Raw genomic sequence first — 19,385 nt, forward strand, 5'->3', positions numbered from 1 at the left:
GTAAATCACAAAATCGCGTTTAAAATACAGGCAAATGCTCTATAGATAACACCTCAATTTGCCGATGTACTGTCGCGTGTTTACAAAAACCCTGGCGTGCATTTCGTTGATTTGAATCTGAATTATTGAGTTACCCCATTTGTAGGTGAAGAATGAATGACAAGCGACTGTCATTTGTTCAGGTCTGTTGTCTAACGGCCATTCCCAATATTTGATCTATCTCTGGTTTTGCCCTACTAGAGATAGGAATAGCTCAGATTAGACATTAGAGACATATATTTTATGTCAATTGTGAGCTATTCCTATCTCTAGTAGGGCAAAACCAGAGATAGATCAAATATTGGGAACGACCGTAAGTATACTGTATAGTGTATAGAAACTTGATTATAACATAGAGCTTCTTGCTATTTCTTTATGTGTTTGATTGTGTAAGAATCGCGATCATAATGACATTCTTCATTGAAACAAGGAATCTATAGGGTATTATTATTGCTGATTTATGAGTATGAATACAATAATTTAAAATATACTTGTACAAGATATTAATATTATGTTTCAGGTCATATTATCATGTACAAGTTATTGTCTCATTGTCTTTTCTCGTATCTACCTAATTATTATTTGCACTAGTTAACCTTAACTTAAATCCATACAGATTGAACTGAAAACCCTACAGGAAAATTTATAAAAAAAACGTTTCGAGGGCGTTGATAATGTTGTAAATAAATATGGTAGGGTAAAGTCCACATGTCCTAAACACACATGAGGCCTTGATGAATAATTAATTGGACCAGCTCGACCATTATATAGCGCACGCAACAAAATTTAATGGACTGGTTAAGTATCGGTTAATATTTATAACAATAGTAACGATAATGGCCCCTGAAAAGCATAATTAGACTCTTCTTGTTAATTAGAAAGAGTTACAGATATAGTTAAATATTGTAAACTTAGTGTCTGGTGTTTTTTTAATTTTCCTCCTCCATCCTTGATATCATTTCTGTACCTCAGAGGTATACAACATTAACTGCCAAAACAAAAAATTTACAGGACAGGCAAAAATGCGCGGAGCGAAACTTTGAATGCAATTTTGACATAGTAGCTTTAAAGATATTGCAACAAACTGAACATTATGTTTTATTATTATTTGTTGAAATTATATTGTAATACACAATATTATATTAAAGTTAATTCTTGTCTGATTTTGTGGACTTGAGGTTATTTACCTTGCAACATAAATGAACTAAGGTGTTTTAAGAAAGCATTAAGATATTATCATACTTCTGTTTACCTCTAAATAAACCTCGTGGATGTTATTGGAATTCGGCATTTAGAAACATTATGTCTCTAGTCAGTATGTAGCGTGATGGAATTATTATAGAATTTCTGAGAGGTTTACTAGCAAAATGAAAACAAAAGTTACTTCACAAAGCTAAAACCAAAATACAATTTATTTTAAACTAGATGGCCCCCGCAAGTCCGTTGAACCAAATCTCGTTTAACGCGCGGGAACTGTACATGTTTCCGGGATAAGAAGCATCCCATGTCCTTTCCCGGGACTCAATGTATCTTCATACCAAATTTCAGCAAAAACAGTTCAGGAGTTTGGGCGTGAAGAGGTAATAAACAGACAGACAGACACACTTTCGCATTTAAAATATTAGTTTCAGCAAAATCGGGTCAGCGATTTGGGCATGAAGAGGTAACAGACGGACAGACAGACACATTTTTGGATTTATAATATTAGTAAGAGTATGGATATGGTCTATGGATATGGAAGTATGGATAACCAACACAGCTTCTCGCACGCTTTAGGTAAGTCGAGGGACATATTCTGCACATAGAAGATTCCTATAATAGTCGTGACATGGCTGGAATCTATTTTGTAAGTCATTATATTTGAGTCTCGAAAGAGGTTTTGTGTTTCTCGAATAGGTTTCTGCGTGGATACAGAAAATCCTCTCCGTTAATAATATATTAAAACTAACTTTTTGAATGTTTCCTGGTCAAAAGAAGTTTTGGAGAACATTGAACCAATCTCATTTTTTCTGAATTGCATTCATACAATAGCAGAATATTCTCCCCCAAATGGATTTTTTTTCAGCTCATACCCTGTCTATATATAGACAGGGTAATACATAATATTATAAATTCATCAAAATCCGTTTAGTTTCAGTGTGATTGACGGACAGTTGTCCAAACAAAGAAACTTTCACATATTTTATAATATTAGTGTGATTTCAGCGCTTGCAACAGCGCTGAAATATCTGAAGCTCAAAACAAAGTAATAAGGGTGATTGTTTTTTTTTCACCACTTCCTGACAAGTGCCGGATAGGCTATCCACCACTTGACTTGACAGATTATGGAGAATCTGTCAAATAAGTTGTGGATAGCCTATCCGGCACTTTATCAGGAAGCGACGAAAAAGGCCCTGAACACGGTAAATAGTCATCCCGTTTTTAAATCCTAGTGTTAGCTTAATAGAAACCTAATATGATAGTATGTAAACGAGAATTATCGTTGTAATAATATTTTGTTCGGTAATTACTATGAGTTAAAACTACCACAAGAATCATGTGAACTAAACTACTAACAATTTTTGGCATTGTAAAAAGTATCTTAACACCAAGAAATAAAGATCAATAGCATAAGACGTTTAAAGGAGATACTATTGTTTACCTCTCGTTTTGTCCAATGAAAGTTTAATGAATAATATTATGTACGCGCAAAGCGTAGAGGTAAATAATCTTATGGTCATTTGAGGTCCTTTACCAGTTAGACTTTAGTGGATTTAATGTTATATACGATTGGATATTTCTTTTTCTAGATGTAATAGGATTTAATATCGTATACCATTAAGTAGAACTGGTTCTTGCGATTTTAATGGTGCAAAAAACTCATTTTCAAAAAAAGTGGAGTTACTATTGTATACCTCTGAGGTACAGATTTGAAAGCCTCAAATACAAAAGTATAATATACGTAATTACGGTATTAATATATTTTACCGGTAACGTTTATATCGTTTATAAATATACTTTTTTTTAAAATGAAATAAGGGGGCAAACGAGCAAACGGGTCACCTGATGGAAAGCAACGTCCCATGTCGCCCACGGACACTCGCAGCATCAGAAGTGCTGCAGGTGCGTTGCCGGCCTTTTAAGAGGGAATAGGGTAATAGGGGAAGGTAGGGATGGAAAGGGGACGGAATAAGGGAGGGTAGGGAAGGGTAGGGGATTGGGCCTCCGGTAAACTCACTCACTCGGCGAAACACAGCGCAAGCGCTGTTTCAAGCCGGTTTTCTGTGAGGACTTGGTATTTCTCCGGTCGAGCCGGCCCATTCGTGCATGGCTCTCCCACGTCTAAAATACTTAAAAATTTCCAAGAAAATATCTATTCCTACAAATTTTAACTAGCTTCACGCTTATGAAAACTGTTTCACTTAAGATTCAACGTTTTTACAAAATATTACACAGAACGGCAAACCGCAGAATATAAGCACAATATTCGCGCGCTCAATTTTGCTCGTATATTCCACAAACAGGGTAAAGACGTAATGGAAAATGTGTAAAGCAGAATCTGCATCAGTGTATGAATTTAGAAAGAGGTAAGTGGCGAGTTGAGAGCGGCCGTGAATAAATAAAGCTGCCCACAGGACTGACCCTAATCACGAATGTTACGCCTCGGTACACCTCACATACTTCACCGCTTTGTTCCACGGATTTTTAAGGTCAATCTCGTAGGACTCGATTAAAGGCTAGGATTTGATTTAACATGACCTGCTTGGCCAGCATTCACAACTCGCTATCCGTTTTTGATACGGACGGCACTGGGGATGCTGAGCTTTAGCCACATGTTTTTAAATATTATTGTTTTTTAAATATAATATTGTGTATTACGGATTACCTTAAATATCTTAGTATTTAAATTATATGAGACATCTGAGGAACTATGTTTATAAGGTATGATCTTAAAAAAAATCTGATTAATTAATTAAAATAAACGCTGGTGCTTTTAATTTCTTTTTTCGAGCAAAGAGGAAAGAACTAAAAATTGTAATGACCGATGAGCAAAAGAGAAGAAAAAAGAAATACGAGTAGTAAAGTTGTACCTCTTATCGTCTCATAATTTAAGTTCTACGTCGTTGCAGACGCTTTTAAAATGCTTTGAATTGACGTTGCCAGTCCATGAAAATTGCTGCAACTTGACTAGTGATTTGCTAGAAAACTAAAAATAGATGTAATCACATTAGTTTCTCTAACTATAATACGTGAGCACAATCATGGTGGAAGTCTTACTTCCTATTATAAAGTCAAAATTATAATAGGAAGCTAAACACAATACATATTTTGTTGATTAATTTTCCAGGAATTTATCTCTTGTCATTAGATAATTTTAAATGCGTTACAATATTTACGCCATAATTCGCAGAAGGAGCATAATTAATGCGCAAAAGAACACGATATCGAGGAAAATTATTCAAAAAATACTTTAAGCTATTGTGTTAAGTGACTCACCATTATCATTAAATCGTTCTGAAGGCGCGACGACGATGTTACGGAGACGTCTGTGTCGGTGAGTTTCCAGTGTATTAGGCTCCCGGCCGCCACCACCTGTCCCTCCCACATGTATCGGTCCTCCTTTATGTCGATCACGTTGCTATCCACCTCGATAATTTGCAGGTTCTGCGGCACGCTGGGGTCGTATTTCAGGTAATTGTCCTGAGAGTTCTCCAGCTCGGAGCGTCTCGAGTGTTTGAACAGCTCTATGGTGGGCCTCTCGCGTTTCATCTCGCGTATCGCTAAGTTCAAGAGTATGGGGGTGGATATGTGTACTGAGATTTGATTCGCCTCGCGGGGTATCAGAGTTAATCGAGTCCAACCTGAAAATAATCGGATCTTATAACATTTTAGTGTATTTTTCAAAGCAAAGATAAACATAAAGCAATGAATTTTTTTACTGTCCTCATTATAACTAATACAGAATTTAGCAGTTAAGAGCTTGGAATGGACCATCACTATATCAATAAGAGATAATATAACAATGTATATTATCTCTTATTGATATATTATATAAATCATACCTTTGCCCAGTTGCCGTTGGTTGATCTGCGTGTGATTGTTGCAGTAGCCATCTGGACACCAGTTGCAGGCGGGGTCGGTGGAGTTGCACTGCCCTCGCACACATGTGCCCTGCACAGTGCACAACATGTGTGTGTGTTATTTTAACATTATCTGAACGGTTACTTGGATTATTTTATTACCGCTATTAAAGATGCAACTTTGATGTCGCTTCTGTTATTCTTAAAAACAAGATAATATGTGCATTTCTTCAGAAGGAATATGTTTACTTAGTTATCGTGTCGCATCGTTGAATGTGGATATAAAAGTGACTATAATACATGATACGACACTAATATATTTTCTGCGCTTTTAACAATAGTTATCTATCGTCGTCGATTGCTCTATTGAGCGGGATTTCAGATTTATACTAATGCTGCTGTTTTCCTCCATTATTTTCTCAGGTGGGACAGTTTTAAGATCGAACGAAGACCGATAATAAGTTGCATAATATAACTCTGCTTATACAAATTTTACCTGGTAACATAGATCGTAAGGTCTAGTGTAGTTGCAGGTGACACCGTCTGGCAAATAGCCAAAGTTGGCAGGCTCCCCGCCGTCATAGTGCGTACACCACAACTCACAGCTCCGAGATTCTGTAAGGATAGAAGGATTATAACAGATCTATTCTTTAGATTTTCATAAAAACGCCACTTACTATAATACTACCTACGACAAAAAAAAACTCACTCGGGGACTGCCGCGATAAAGCTATTACATGGCATTTTTATCAACTTATGCAATAATTATAATTCGCATATGTCTAGTCGCACGCACACAAACACCGTGCCGGTCGGAGTGGGGGTGTGTTAGGTTTTTTCGTTACTTAATTTCTTGATTTAGTCGCCGCGCTCAAAGCCCGCGATAAAAGCTGAAAGCTTAAAATACTTCACAACAAGATTGCGAAAAACTTTCGCCAGGTGTATCAAAGCCCTCATTTTATGTACAGTACTGGCGTAATACAATGTCTGATATTAAATTGTCGGGTAAAGCAATTCCGTGGGAAGTAATCATCTCCGCAGCGGTGCGCGGTCGTTTCGTCCGAGTCCGCAATCAAATGAGATTAAGCTTTACAGGGATACTTTTTCAAAGCACCATAAACGCTGGTCACCTTGGTTGTTGTACACAACTTGCCAAGTAAGCAATTTTCTTTTCCTTCAATCCATATCCATACTATATAATTATACTGTATATACTATAATATATATAAATAAATATAATATATTATACTAAGTATATAATATTATAAAATATACGAAAGATAAAAGACAGTGTTCTTCTTCTAAATTCCTAATTAAATATACTCTTACTTAGTATGCAAAATAAAGTATCATTATGAAAACAAGCAAAAACCTTGCCAATTAGCTCTTCGATAACTAAATACACGCTAGCCCTATCGTTTATTCAGTGAATACACCCATTACTAGAATCACGAGAACCACATAAAAGGAGTATACGTGTATAAATTAGGTAAATACATTCCATTAAACATGTACAGTAATATTGGCTTCAACTAATTAATGAATAAATTAACATGCGTAATGCGTATCCAGCCTTTGCTCTTAATACAGACATGATCTTAATGTCCTTTTACAATCGTCATCTTAGGGCTTTTCACACGACGTATTTTTTGCGCGTTTTCATCGCATTTGGCAGATATAAAGTTTAAAACGTGTCGGCTTCCTTGCGTTTGCTGAGCGTTCAACTTGCGTTTGTATCGAGCGTAAAAAACGTCGTTTGGAAGGGCCCTTAGGACTTTTAGTTACTTGAGACAGGACAATCTTAACAATCTTAAAAATAAAATATTCGTTTGTGTATGTGCATCTCCAATGTTTTAATATAGTCGTGTCTACGCGTCTAACATATTATGGATACGATATTACCTATAATAATTTAATTATTATAATTAATTGTCACCGTAATTTCTATAGAAGTGCATTATCGCCGACAGTCATTAATACGTGTAGGTGTACACTTTAATAGAAGTTCGATTAATACTCCGGTAAAGGTCTCGCAAAGCTTTGACGTAGTAAAAAGCATCGCTTAAATCCCCTTTGTATAGCTGACGAGGCACCGGTTTATCGAAGCCAAAAAGGAGTTTTTAATTACAGCTGTTATATTTTGTGTCTATTTTTGGATATCATATTATTGAGCATATTTTGATGTAAAAATAATGTCGTGTTTAAACTATAAGAGCGCTGAAAATATTCAAACTAAGCGTTTTAGCCTAATTTTAATTTTTACTATGATGAGTCATTGTCATTGCATTGTTATCAACCAATAGCCGCGGACTGACTGAGTAATTGTAGGCTTACATTTCGGTACTTATTGTATGGTGTTTAGGTGTTCATCTACCTCTACTAGCGTGCATACCTATGATGCTTTAAAAGTTGTAACATTACCTTCCTCTGGTATGTGCGGTACGTAGGTTCTGGCGCGGCGGTAACAGGCGTCGGTGCGGGCGTCGCGGCCGGCGGGACAAGGTACGCCGGACCAGCACGTCGCCACCTGCGAGCCGGCGCCCTCGCACGCTGTCGCTGACGTCGACCTGCTGAGTACAAGTTTCCTCAAATTGGATATAGAACCTGCTAATTCTTTTGGACCACCCTACATGAAGTGCAGAGCTTCAAAATAATTTGCTATATTATAGTTAAAATAAGAAATGCGACTAATAGCGACGATGTTAAGTCATGATGCATGGCCACGAGTAAACATGATTGCGAAACTATCAACATACTATTTCACATCATGATGTGTGCACAAGGAGCTGATTGCAGAAGACTATGTGCCTATCTAGTATCTATACAGTAGTCGCTTTTATTGGTTTATCATGGGCCAATGTGGAGAGACCCCATAAGCGTGTTTGATGTAAGTCATTGGAAATGATATGCCAAAATTGTATCTATTTATCTTTAATGGATGTTTGCTTACCCTCTATACCGACATCGTCGGCTGCGCGTGCGCAGGCCGTACCCGCAGTGTGCATCGCACGGGCTCCACTCCCCCCACTCCCCCCACTGCGGGCGTGCGTCCACCCGGTGCTCTGCTCGCCGACCCGGCATCACCTCGCATACTCGGTCCACGCACCACTGGAAATTCGTCATCATAATACATCTACTTAGAAGAAAAAATGCGAAAGTGTGTCTGTTAACTTTTGATTCATCTGCCTGTCTGTCTACCTCTTAAGTCACCGTACCTTATACATAATGTTACGGATACGGACAAGTAGTGACATCTATCGTCAACTTGTGGAACCACTCGGGGAATTAAAACAACATAAAACCTTTACTCGATATTAGATGGCGTTAGGCTTCCAGAAATATTCCACACTTGTTTACAGAAATAGGGTACATTCTAGGACTCGCCTCGGCCCATATAAATAGCCGCAGGAAGGCGGGCCAGTGATTAAGTTCAGTACGAGCGATCTTCAAGGCGACTTCAGAGTGAAAATAAGTGATCAATAGTAAGTGAACCAGTGAAACCTACGACTTGGCTATGACCTAGTACAGTGATAGTGCTTAGTGTTTGTGAATAAAGTCTTCAAGAGAGTCAAGGATTTGGAGAGAAAGACAGATCTTTCTCTTCAAATCCTTCGAACGTAACAATAATATTATACACATGGGTACAGAGATACTTTGCCTTCTGGAAAAGAACATAATGATCAGAAAAGAACATAAGAACGTGATAAATAAATTAACTCAGGCTTAAAGGCATGCATGCATAACATAATATGTAAATACCTTTTAACTAAAGAAAGTGGGGCGTGACATACGAGAGAACGCTTTAGTAGGATATGTATATTCAGAAAACTGCATACAAATTTTGAGATTTAAACATATTTTTTTTTTTTTTTTTTTTTTTAATTATTTCGTCCCCCTAACATTATCAGGGCTATTTATTTTCTATTTGTCTATACATACAATCCAATATAAATATACGATGTAATTAACACTACATTAAAATACCAATTCCAATAAAAATACAAATGATTCCACTAAAATAAACAATTAAAATAAAATACAATTAAAATGTCAAATAATAAAACAACGGCACAAATATAAAACCAAAATTACAGAGACTATCCTAATATCACAATTCACAGCTTAAAATTAGATCCTAATTATTGTTATCACACAAAATACTACCGTTACGCTTATTTACTACACCCACGATTATCCTGCAAAAAGCCAGGAAGATATCCCGCTTTTTACCCCCCAGGATGGATGGCAGATTCTCACCCGTTATCGATGTGCCCAATTTCGGCTCAATATCGTATCTATTGCTAGCGAAAATTGGGCACTCGAGTAGCAGGTGAGGAACCGTCTCCTCAACTCCTGGCTGACACAGGCAGGACGGATCCTCCTTCAGCTTGAATCTGTTCAAGTAGAAGGCGAATCCACCGTGACCGGTCAGAATCTGTGTGGTGTGGTGTGTGATGTCTATTTTCTGTACTATTTTGTATGCAGCAGCAGCGTCTGGGAAAAAGAGCTTCGTGACTCCGGCCGTCCCTCCCACTTCATATCTCCTGTTCCATTCCTCAATCGTATCCTCTCTCAAGATACGCTTGACGAATGAAACAGGACACAGATCGTAGTCAGGTTTCCTTCTCAATTTCAGCGCGGCCTCCTTGGCTAATTCGTCAACCCTCTCATTCCCTCTCAACCCTGCGTGCGCCTTAATCCAAAACAAGGAGACCTCCCGCCTCTGCAATGCAGCTTTTCGGAGGGCCGCCCTTGTTTGCACTGCCAGGGGATGAGGGGAACTAAGGGTGACCGCCTGGAGAGCCGATCTGGAATCACTAAGGATACCGACCTTTGCCATTCCACTCTTGCAGGCTATACTTACTGCTCTTTGGAGCGCTAGAAGTTCGGCTTGGTAGACGGTGCAATACGGCGACAAGGCAAGCTTGACGGCCTTTGTCTCGGCCTCGCCCATCCATACGGAGAGTGCGGCTCCGACTCGACCCTCAATCTTGCTGCCGTCCGTATAGATCCTATGGATGTGGCTATCAACCACATCGGCATACGAGTCCTCATCTACCATCCCGAACCTCAGCTCTACCTGCTCTGCCGGATGTGGGTCCTCAATCGCGGAAGCCACTCGTTCCACCTCCATGTCCCCCAATGCCGGGTATGACACTCCCTTCTTGATCTCATAAAGTCTCGATGCTTCGAGTATTCTGAGATCAAGAGGGAGTATTCCAGCCAACAGCAGCGCGGAGTTCAGAGAGACGGTCCGATATGCTTTGCAGATCTTCAAGGCAAAACTTCGTTGGACGGAGTTGAGCCTCTTTTGGACCCCCATCTTTTCCACGGTGGGTGCCCACGCTGCTGATGCATACAAAATAGTCGGTTCTATGACCGCTGTATATATAATTTTGACTACTTGGGGGTTAAGACCCCAACCTACTCTGGCTGCTCTGGCTAGCATTTTGTAGCGAACAATGGCTTTTTGGTACACGTTCTTGACATGGTGGTTAAAAGTTAGGCCGCTATCTATTGTCAATCCTAGTATTTTTATTGATTCATAATACTGGATATCAACACCCCCCATTGCGAGTCTCGGTCTATCATATTTTAGTCTCCTGGTGGAGATCAGAGCACAAGTTTTTTGTGGAGCGAAGGTTAACTTATTGTCTTTTCCCCATTTTCTAATTTTTTCAAGTACTGCGTTCGCTTTACGCTCTATTTCTATCGCAGTATCGCCATCTATCACCATCACAATGTCGTCGGCAAAGGCTTGGTTAAAAATATTCATTTCCTCTAACATCCATAGCAGAGGGTCCAACAAGAGGTTCCACAGGATGGGTCCACCGATGGACCCCTGCACGCACCCCTTGTCGGTATCCCTGCTCACTTCCACACCAGCATATCTCACATTTACACTCCTTCCACTCAAGTAGCTACTGATCACCCGCCTCAGGTTCCCCGGACACCCAACTTCAGCCAACCGAACCTTTATGGCCGGCCACCAAGCACTATCGAAGGCCCCCTCTATGTCCAGTGATACCACAACAGAAATTTTCTTCTCTTCCCTCTTCTTTCTGATGTGGTTCACCAACCTATAGAGGGCGTCTTCGGTGCTCCTTTGGGGCATGAAGCCATACTGGTTGGGGCTAATCCTGGGCTGTTAACAGGTAGAACCTAAGTCGGGAGACCAGCATCTTCTCAAAGATTTTGCCGAGAACAGGAAGAAGGCCGATCGGTCGATAGGCTTTTGGTACCCGGTATGATTCCCTGCCCGGCTTTCTCAGCACCACCACTGTCGCCTGCTTCCACTTTTCGGGAAAGTAGCCGACAGTGAGGCACTTATTTAACAGGGCAAGGAACCATTCCGGGTTACAATCTACAGCGTGCTGGCAGATGTCGGACGTGAGACCGTCCGCCCCGGGGGCCTTTTTGGGGTTGAAGGACCTTATGGCTCTCTTCAACTCCTCGATGATGAAGGGAGGGTCGTCCGGGCCCGTCGGCGGTTCGGAGTACAAAGACTCTGCACGCCGGCGCGTACGTCGATGTTCCTCACTTTCATCACTTTCCAAGTCCGCGGGGTAGAAGGTCTCCGCCAACAATTCTGCGGAGTTTCGGGCGTCGAGAGTCTCACCGCTCCTTGTTAGGGGCAGATCCTCCTCCCTCCCTCCGACTCTGTTCAGCACCCTGTAGATGCCCTCCCAGACCCCCTCCCTATCCTGTTTTCGGCAAAACTCCTTCCAGCTCGCTACTTGAGCCTCTTTCACTGCCTTTTCATACTTCTCTTTCGTTTCCAGGTAAAGTCCAACCACGCTAGTTACCACGCTGTTAGATTTAAACATATTAGGTTTTGTACCTCATCATCGCATCATCGTTTGGACTATAAATTATAATGCAATAATATTATAGGTACAAACTACAGGTCCTCAGGTTCAATAAAATAGACTCTAAGAACTGTTGAATTAGGCATGAGATACTGTTACTTCGCTTATTTTTCTGACAAAAATTATTCCGCCCATGTTTGCCCTACGGCGCGGATCCGGCTACAAGAACCAAATAGACCATTGGAAACGAAAATCAATTCGCCGCTAGGCACACGGATACTCATTTGAAACTGTTTACGCCGCGGTAAAAAAGATAATAGGTACAACTTTGCCCTATATCTATACTAATATTATAATTCTGCAGAGTTTGTTAGTTTGTTTGTTTGTTTAAACGCGCTAATCTCAGGAACTACTGGTCCGATTTGAAAAATTCTTTCAGTGTTAGATAGCCCATTTATCGAGGAAGGCTATAGGCTATATTTTATCACGCTAAGACTAATAGAAACAAAGAACTAGAGGAAAATGTGGAAATAACTGGGGGAAATTATTTGAAAGGGCTTATTTGAACGCGCTAATCTCAAGAACTACTGGTCCGAATTGAAAAATTATTTCAGTGTTAGATAGCCCATTGATCGAGGAAGATTATAAGCTATATTTTATCACGCTAAAACTAATAAAAGCGAAGAAATAGAGGAAAGTGTGGAAAAAACGGGGAGATTTTATTTGAAAGGGTACTTATTTGAACGCGCTAATCTCAGGAACTACTGGTCCGATTTGAAAAATTCTTTCAGTTTTAAATAGCCTATTTATTGAGGAAGACCATAGGTTATATTTTATTATTCTATGACTAATAAAAGCGAAGAAATAGAGGAAAATGTGAAAAAAACGGGGAAAATTATATGAAATAGCTTATTATCTTAAGATTCTCAAGAACTACTGGAGCAATTTTTATGTTATTTGGTAAACATGAAGAATAGACCACGTTAAGGGACATAGACTATTTTTTGCGGAAAAATGTCGGTCGTGTGAAATTACGCAAGCGAAGCCGCGCGGAACATCTATATATAATAAAATTGTAGGAAATTCAATGCTGTACATTGAATTTTTTGTACAATAAATAATACTTGGGACTCGTGATCTACTATACTAACGCGGACGAAGTCGCGGGCAACAGCTAGTAATATAATATCAGGAATCTACATTCTTTGAGTATTAACGTAAACCAATTATTATGCGTAATAGGCATTGTGTTTGTTTGAAAAACCTTAAAACAACAATGAGTTTCTCGATTTTGTTGTTATATAAATAGGTTGTAGGGAACCAATTATACACATAGTTATACACCTTGTAACTATTTCGTCGATGTAACTATGTATATATTACGTATACCTAACTATAAAGTCTAATAAATGATGATCAACCCTTATATTATCATCTCAGACATCGGTGTAAATTCAATTAGCCCAAAGATACAGCTGTAAACTACCTGTAAACAAATTCTGAGGAAGCACAACACTTTATACATTTCCTGCGAGTTTCCTGTCTTTTTGGCGAGTTGTAATGTTAATGATCAAGGGTGACTGTCAAGGCCCGACCACTGGAATTGAGCCAGGTACTGTTTACAATTATTTTGCTTCTGACAGGATCTGTATTCCAACGACATAAAACCCATTTTGTTGAGACTCAAGCCAAAAAGCTTTGAATGGATTATAACAAAAGTTTAATATCAGGAATCTACATTCTTTGAGTATTTACGTAAAGTTTACGTTGTAAATCGTAAATACCGTTTTTACTGTCCGGCTAAACACAAAAAGAGGTGGCACTTAAATTTAACGATGTTTAAATCTTGCAAATTCTTATGGTTTTTAATGTAAATTTAAAGTTTATTTAAATCGTTTTCAAAATTTTACGTTGTAACTTCAAGGGAAATTGTATGACATACATTTTCACCTCTTTTCAGTTAATAATATTATTTTCCGTTCAAAAAAGGCAATATCGGTGAGTATTGAAACGGAAAAATGTGATTCCATTCATTTCTGAACTATCCATTTTCAATTCATCAAATTGGCTGGCAATCCGTACCTAGAGCGATAAACAATGAAAGTAAATACAATTTATTTTACTGTGAGTGTTATCACCGTTCAACATTCGCTGAATTAATATTTGTACATTATGCGGTACGCACGCGGCGGACGCGACGCAGATGGAATATAGAGTGCATGTTACCGTGCATTTTTGTCATGCTTTGAAATGAACGTAATCACTAATCATTCGCCGGTGGTTATTTTGAAACATGCAATGGCAAAGGTAACAGAGACTAATCTCGGAGCTTAGTAAATAATAGTCGAGGTAGCCAACCAACACGTTGTCATGTCATTTAGGGTCATTCAGACCGCAACGTGACGAGGCGAGGCGAGGCGCGACGCGACCTAAATTTGTATGGATTTGACAGATGATGTTTATACGTGGGAGAGCCATGCTTCGGCACGAATGGGCCGGCTCGACCGAATAAATACCACGTTCTCACAGCAAACCGGCGTGAAACAGCGCTTGCGCTGTGTTTCGCCGAGTGACTAGTGAGTGAGTTTACCGGAGGCCCAATCCCCTAACCTCTACCCTATTCCCTTCCCTACCCTCAACTATTCCCTTCCCTTCCCTTCCCTACCCTCCCCTATTACCCTATTCCCTCTTAAAAGGCCGGCAACGCACTTGCAGCTCTTCTGATGCTGCGAGTGTCCATGGGCGACGGAAGTTGCTTTCCATCAGGTGACCCGTTTGCTCGTTTGCCCCCTTATTTCATTAAAAAAAAAAAAAGATGTCGTCAGCGTCAGACGTCTTGCGAATCTGTCAAATCCATACTAATTTTGAAATGCATCTACGCGTCACGTTGCGGTCTGAATTGACCCTTATTGTCGAATTTATGTTTATTAGTCACCGTCTAACGTTAGCAGAATGTGGTAAAGCTACTGAACCTTACTGAGAGCTAAGAATAATTCAAAGACGTTTAACAATGATGAATTATAGGAAAAGCTCAAATAAAAATTGTATAATGAACAAAGATGTTCTAATCTGTTTATTCTAGAATTCTATTGTATAAACAATTACAAACTTCTGTTTGTAATAGTTTATATCGTTATGGTGTTGTAGGCTTATACCACATAATATTATTATTATCCTCAGAGCTAGCTAGGGTGAGTCATATTCCGCGAAGCTCCCGACACGGGCATCGAATCGGCAAAACGGGCGGGATGTTAACAGTTGGTATTCAATAAACACTTCTGAAATGGGATAAACAACTCAACACATTGTTCCGTTTTACTGTAAGTATTTGAATAAGTGATTATGTCGATGAAATGAAGTGATATTTTAATGCCACTTAATAGTAGTATTGCTTACAACTTTGAGAGAGCTTGGTGAATCTGGACGGGGAAGGAACTCTTAAGTAAGGTCATCAATAGGCCGTCTGGACCGGAGAAATACCACGTTCTCACAGAAAACCGGCGTGAAACAGCGCTTGCGCTGTGTTTCGCCGAGTGAGTGAGTTTACCGGAGGCCCAATCCCTTACCCTATTTTCTTCTCTACCCTCCCCTATTCTCTTCCCTTCCCATCCTTACCCTCCCCTATTACCTCTTAAAAGGCCGGCAACGCACCTGCAGCTCTTCTGATGCTGCGAGTGTCCATGGGCGACGGAAGTTGCTTTCCATCAGGTGACCCGTTTGCTCGTTTGCCCCCTTATTTCATAAAAAAAGCATGGAGTTAGCTTTTATACTATTGTTTATGATTGTATGTTTAATAAAGAAGTTAAAGAATTTGAAATATTTAACTAGCTTTTGCCCGCGGCTTTGTTCGCGTTAAGAAGTATTATTATAAATTAGGTATCAAAATCTCAGCCCGATCGGTTTAAAATTGACAAAGTTTCATACAAACTTTCATCCCCTATTTCATCCCCTAGGGGATACAATTGATCAAAATCCTTTCTTAGCAGATGCTTACGTCATAACATTAGATTATCGTCATTAACCGCCAAGGATAGTTCCTGATAACTTCGATCATGATTTTGTGGTCCGGTTTGAAACTCCTTAAAATGTATTAAGGTGCTCCCTCACCGCGAGCTTACTTGTAATGTAACATTATATAGATTCGTTTTTGAGCATTACATTACATTACTACCTCCCTGACTGACGAGCATTCGCGTGTAATCAGAAATGTAACATTCGACTTTCCATAGCTAGTTGAGTGTTACAAGTTGTATCAAGATATTACACACTGTACCATTACAAGGTGTGCATTGTAATGCTCGCTCTGTGACGTTACATTACAAGCGAATGCTTCCGGTGAATGCACCTTTACACGAATCTAAAGGACCGACACTGTAGTATAGTACACATATTATTTTAAAGAATAGAACTGTCCTATTTTGTAAAAACAATATTTGTATCGAATGCAATATTTTCGTTGACGAAGGCAGTGTAAACTGTAGCGGGCACGTCCCGGCCCACAGCCACCGGGGAATCGATACAATCGTCCAATAAACAAAGGAGCTGAGCCAAGGCTGCTCCTGATTACAATTTACAATACTTTATGCAATTATATTTTATAATAGGTAATAGCTTTGTCCACACTGTGCCTTTTTCTGTTCGTCAAGGGCATATGTTATAGCGCAGTCAGCAGCGAACGTAAGGCATGCCCGCGACGCATGCCCTCTGACCGTATCCAAAACTTCAAAAACGACAATATTGGCGTTGCGTTCCTTGACGCATTCAATTATTGAATACGCCAATATGAAAGTTGATGCCGAAAATTAAAGATGAAAGTGCGCAGTGTGGACATAGCTATTAGTTGGTGCCCCCAATTTCTCTGCGCCAAAATTGAACCGGAGCACCTTACATTTATCCGGGATAAAAGTATATCCTTTCCCGGGATTTAAGTATCTTCATACCAAATTTCAGCACAATCGGTTCAGTTGTTTGGGCGTGAAGAGGTAAAGGGAACAGACAGACACTATCGCTTTTATAATATTAGTATGTATTTAGTATCTGGTCAATATGGTTTAGAACTACATGTTGTAAGTCGCTAAGCGGACATTCGTTTTTGGCGTCAACCGTACATCTTTCCGCGATAAAAACTATCGTATGGCCCTTAATTTTACTTGAAAAAGAGTAGATTGTGGAAGGTATTTCGTGACCATCATCCATGATATAAGTTTTTTTTTTTTAATGAAATAAGGGGGCAAACGAGCAAACGGGTCACCTGATGGAAAGCAACTTCCATCGCCCATGGACACTCGCAGCATCAGAAGAGCTGCAAGTGCGTTGCCGACCTTTTAAGAGGGAATAGGGTAATAGGGGAGGGTAGGGAAGGGAAGGGAAGGGAATAGTTGAGGGTAGGGAAGGGAATAGGGTAGGGGTTAGGGGATTGGGCCTCCGGTAAACTCACTCACTCGGCGAAACACAGCGCAAGCGCTGTTTCACGCCGGTTTTCTGTGGGAACGTGGTATTTATCCGGTCGAGCCGGCCCATTCGTGCCGAAGCATGGCTCTCCCACGTATAATATATTGAGTAGATGTACGGTCTTGTCCTATGACTCCTATGAGACACATTCCGATCATGCACAAAGCACTAATTAATGCAAGTCCAGTCCCGTACTAATGAAGATTGCTTTATATATGAGCTCTCGACGGCCGTCACTGGCCGGGCAAAACAATACAATAACTCACGTTTATTCTCACCCATTCTCCTTTATATTGGGGTCGACTATGAAGTTTTAGACTTATTTAGCGAAACGTTATGTTTTGTTCTTTTTAAATAACCCTAATAATTTTTAATTTATGTAATACTAACCAATGGACCACACTGTAGTCTGAAATAAAGATATTTGAAATTTGAAATTTGAAACCTTAATTCCTTAAGGTTTTCAGCAAAATCGGTTCAGCGGTTTGGGTATTAGGAGGTAACAGACAGGCAGGCAGACGGAAACACTTTCGCATTTATATATATTAAGGTATGGATATTTAGATATAATTTTCAGTAGAAAATATTATTGAATTAGTTTTTTTACTGTCTACTCTAGTTACTATAACTTCTCCGCATTCAGTATAAATGGGTTTTTATTGAAATGTATTTTTATGTAAATGTGGAAGAGTGTCGGTCTGTCTGTTACCTCTGTACGCCTAAACTACTGAAGTCTGAACCGATTTTGCTGAAATTTAGTATGGATACATAATAATATGGGCCCAATCCCCTACCCTATTCCCTTCCCCATTCTTTTCTTTACCCTCCCCTATTTCCCCTTAAAAGGCCGGCAACGCTCCTGCAGCTCTTCTGATGTTGCGAGTGTCCATGGGCGACGGAAGTTGTTTTCCATCAGGTGACCCGTTGGCTCGTTTATTTCATTAAAAAAATGGAGATACTTCGAGCCACGGGAAAGGACATAGGGTCATAGGATACTTTTTATCTCGGAAAAATGCTTTCCCGCGCTATAAACGAGTTTTGATACAACGAGCTGAGATGCGGGCGCTGCTTCATCTGCCTAATCATTTTATAAAGAGACCATATTACTTTGAAACTATAGCAATGACGATAAAGGAAACAGTTAGTTCGGGTTCAATCGCCATTTGACCGTTAAATCACGAACTCTATTTTTGTCACTTTGTTCTAAAAATAATATCGCCCGGTCTGGCGAATACATCATAAAATTTAGTAAACGAAAGAAATGATTTACTGACTTTCCACTAAAAAAAGAAGTTATAGAACGTAAAAAATATATGCCAGGAATAGTATAATTTTGACGCTTTTCCTTTTTCAAATAAACAATCATTGTTTAGATTAGAACATATTATTATATCATCATAATATTAATACGCGAACGAAAAACTTTGTAACCCTTTTTACGAAAAATGGGGAAATGTAGGTGCATGAAATTTTGCACAGTTATAGTTTATATGGTGAAGGAGTTCATCGAACTAATATTATTTTTAAATTATGCTTTTATCATACATTTTTTCAAACAAATAAAACATTACACACATTAAAACACACACATGAGAAATGACAGATTTTTGAATGACAAGCCTATACATACGAATTATATTCTTTTATTTCTTCTTCTTCTTCTTTTGGCGTAAGCCTCCCCATTTAGGAGTTGCCAGCGTCAGAGTTGAGGCGAAAAATGTGAACAGTTATAACTTATAACGAAAACTGATTGGCATGCAGTGGGCACGGGTGATGACTTCATGCGACCATGCAAATACAAGATATAATAATAATGAAACAGAAAAAACCAGAACAAGCAAATATGTACAGCAAAATATTGTTTCTTAGCCTTTAAAGATACACAGAGTACATAAACATAAATACAATATAAATATATTAAATATAAAAGGAAGAGAATTCATAATATTACAACTAGAGCCTAATGTGATTATGAGCAATGAACGAGCAACAAGTTGACAAATTGAAAATGGATTATAGTTTTTTT

General features: G+C 39.2%; 1 protein-coding gene across 2 annotated transcripts in view; it reads right to left on the reverse strand.

The window, feature by feature from the left end:
- Nucleotides 1-19,385, reverse strand: part of LOC121726902 (A disintegrin and metalloproteinase with thrombospondin motifs 3-like) — a 56,795-nt gene that overhangs the window by 8,245 nt on the left and 29,165 nt on the right. Inside the window, exons 8-12 of one of the 2 annotated variants that reach the window (XM_042114546.1) lie at nucleotides 8,050-8,207; nucleotides 7,521-7,666; nucleotides 5,596-5,714; nucleotides 5,082-5,190; nucleotides 4,516-4,880 (exon numbers count right to left, since the gene is read on the reverse strand). In XM_042114546.1, the coding sequence (XP_041970480.1) occupies nucleotides 4,516-4,880; nucleotides 5,082-5,190; nucleotides 5,596-5,714; nucleotides 7,521-7,666; nucleotides 8,050-8,207 (897 nt within the window). Of the gene's footprint in view, nucleotides 1-4,515; nucleotides 4,881-5,081; nucleotides 5,191-5,595; nucleotides 5,715-7,520; nucleotides 7,670-8,049; nucleotides 8,208-19,385 lie in introns of both variants that reach the window. The other variant, XM_042114545.1, reaches the window with a different exon arrangement.

This window comes from Aricia agestis, chromosome 5 (assembly GCF_905147365.1).
Source record: "Aricia agestis chromosome 5, ilAriAges1.1, whole genome shotgun sequence".
Classification (NCBI taxonomy): Eukaryota; Metazoa; Arthropoda; class Insecta; order Lepidoptera; family Lycaenidae; genus Aricia; species Aricia agestis.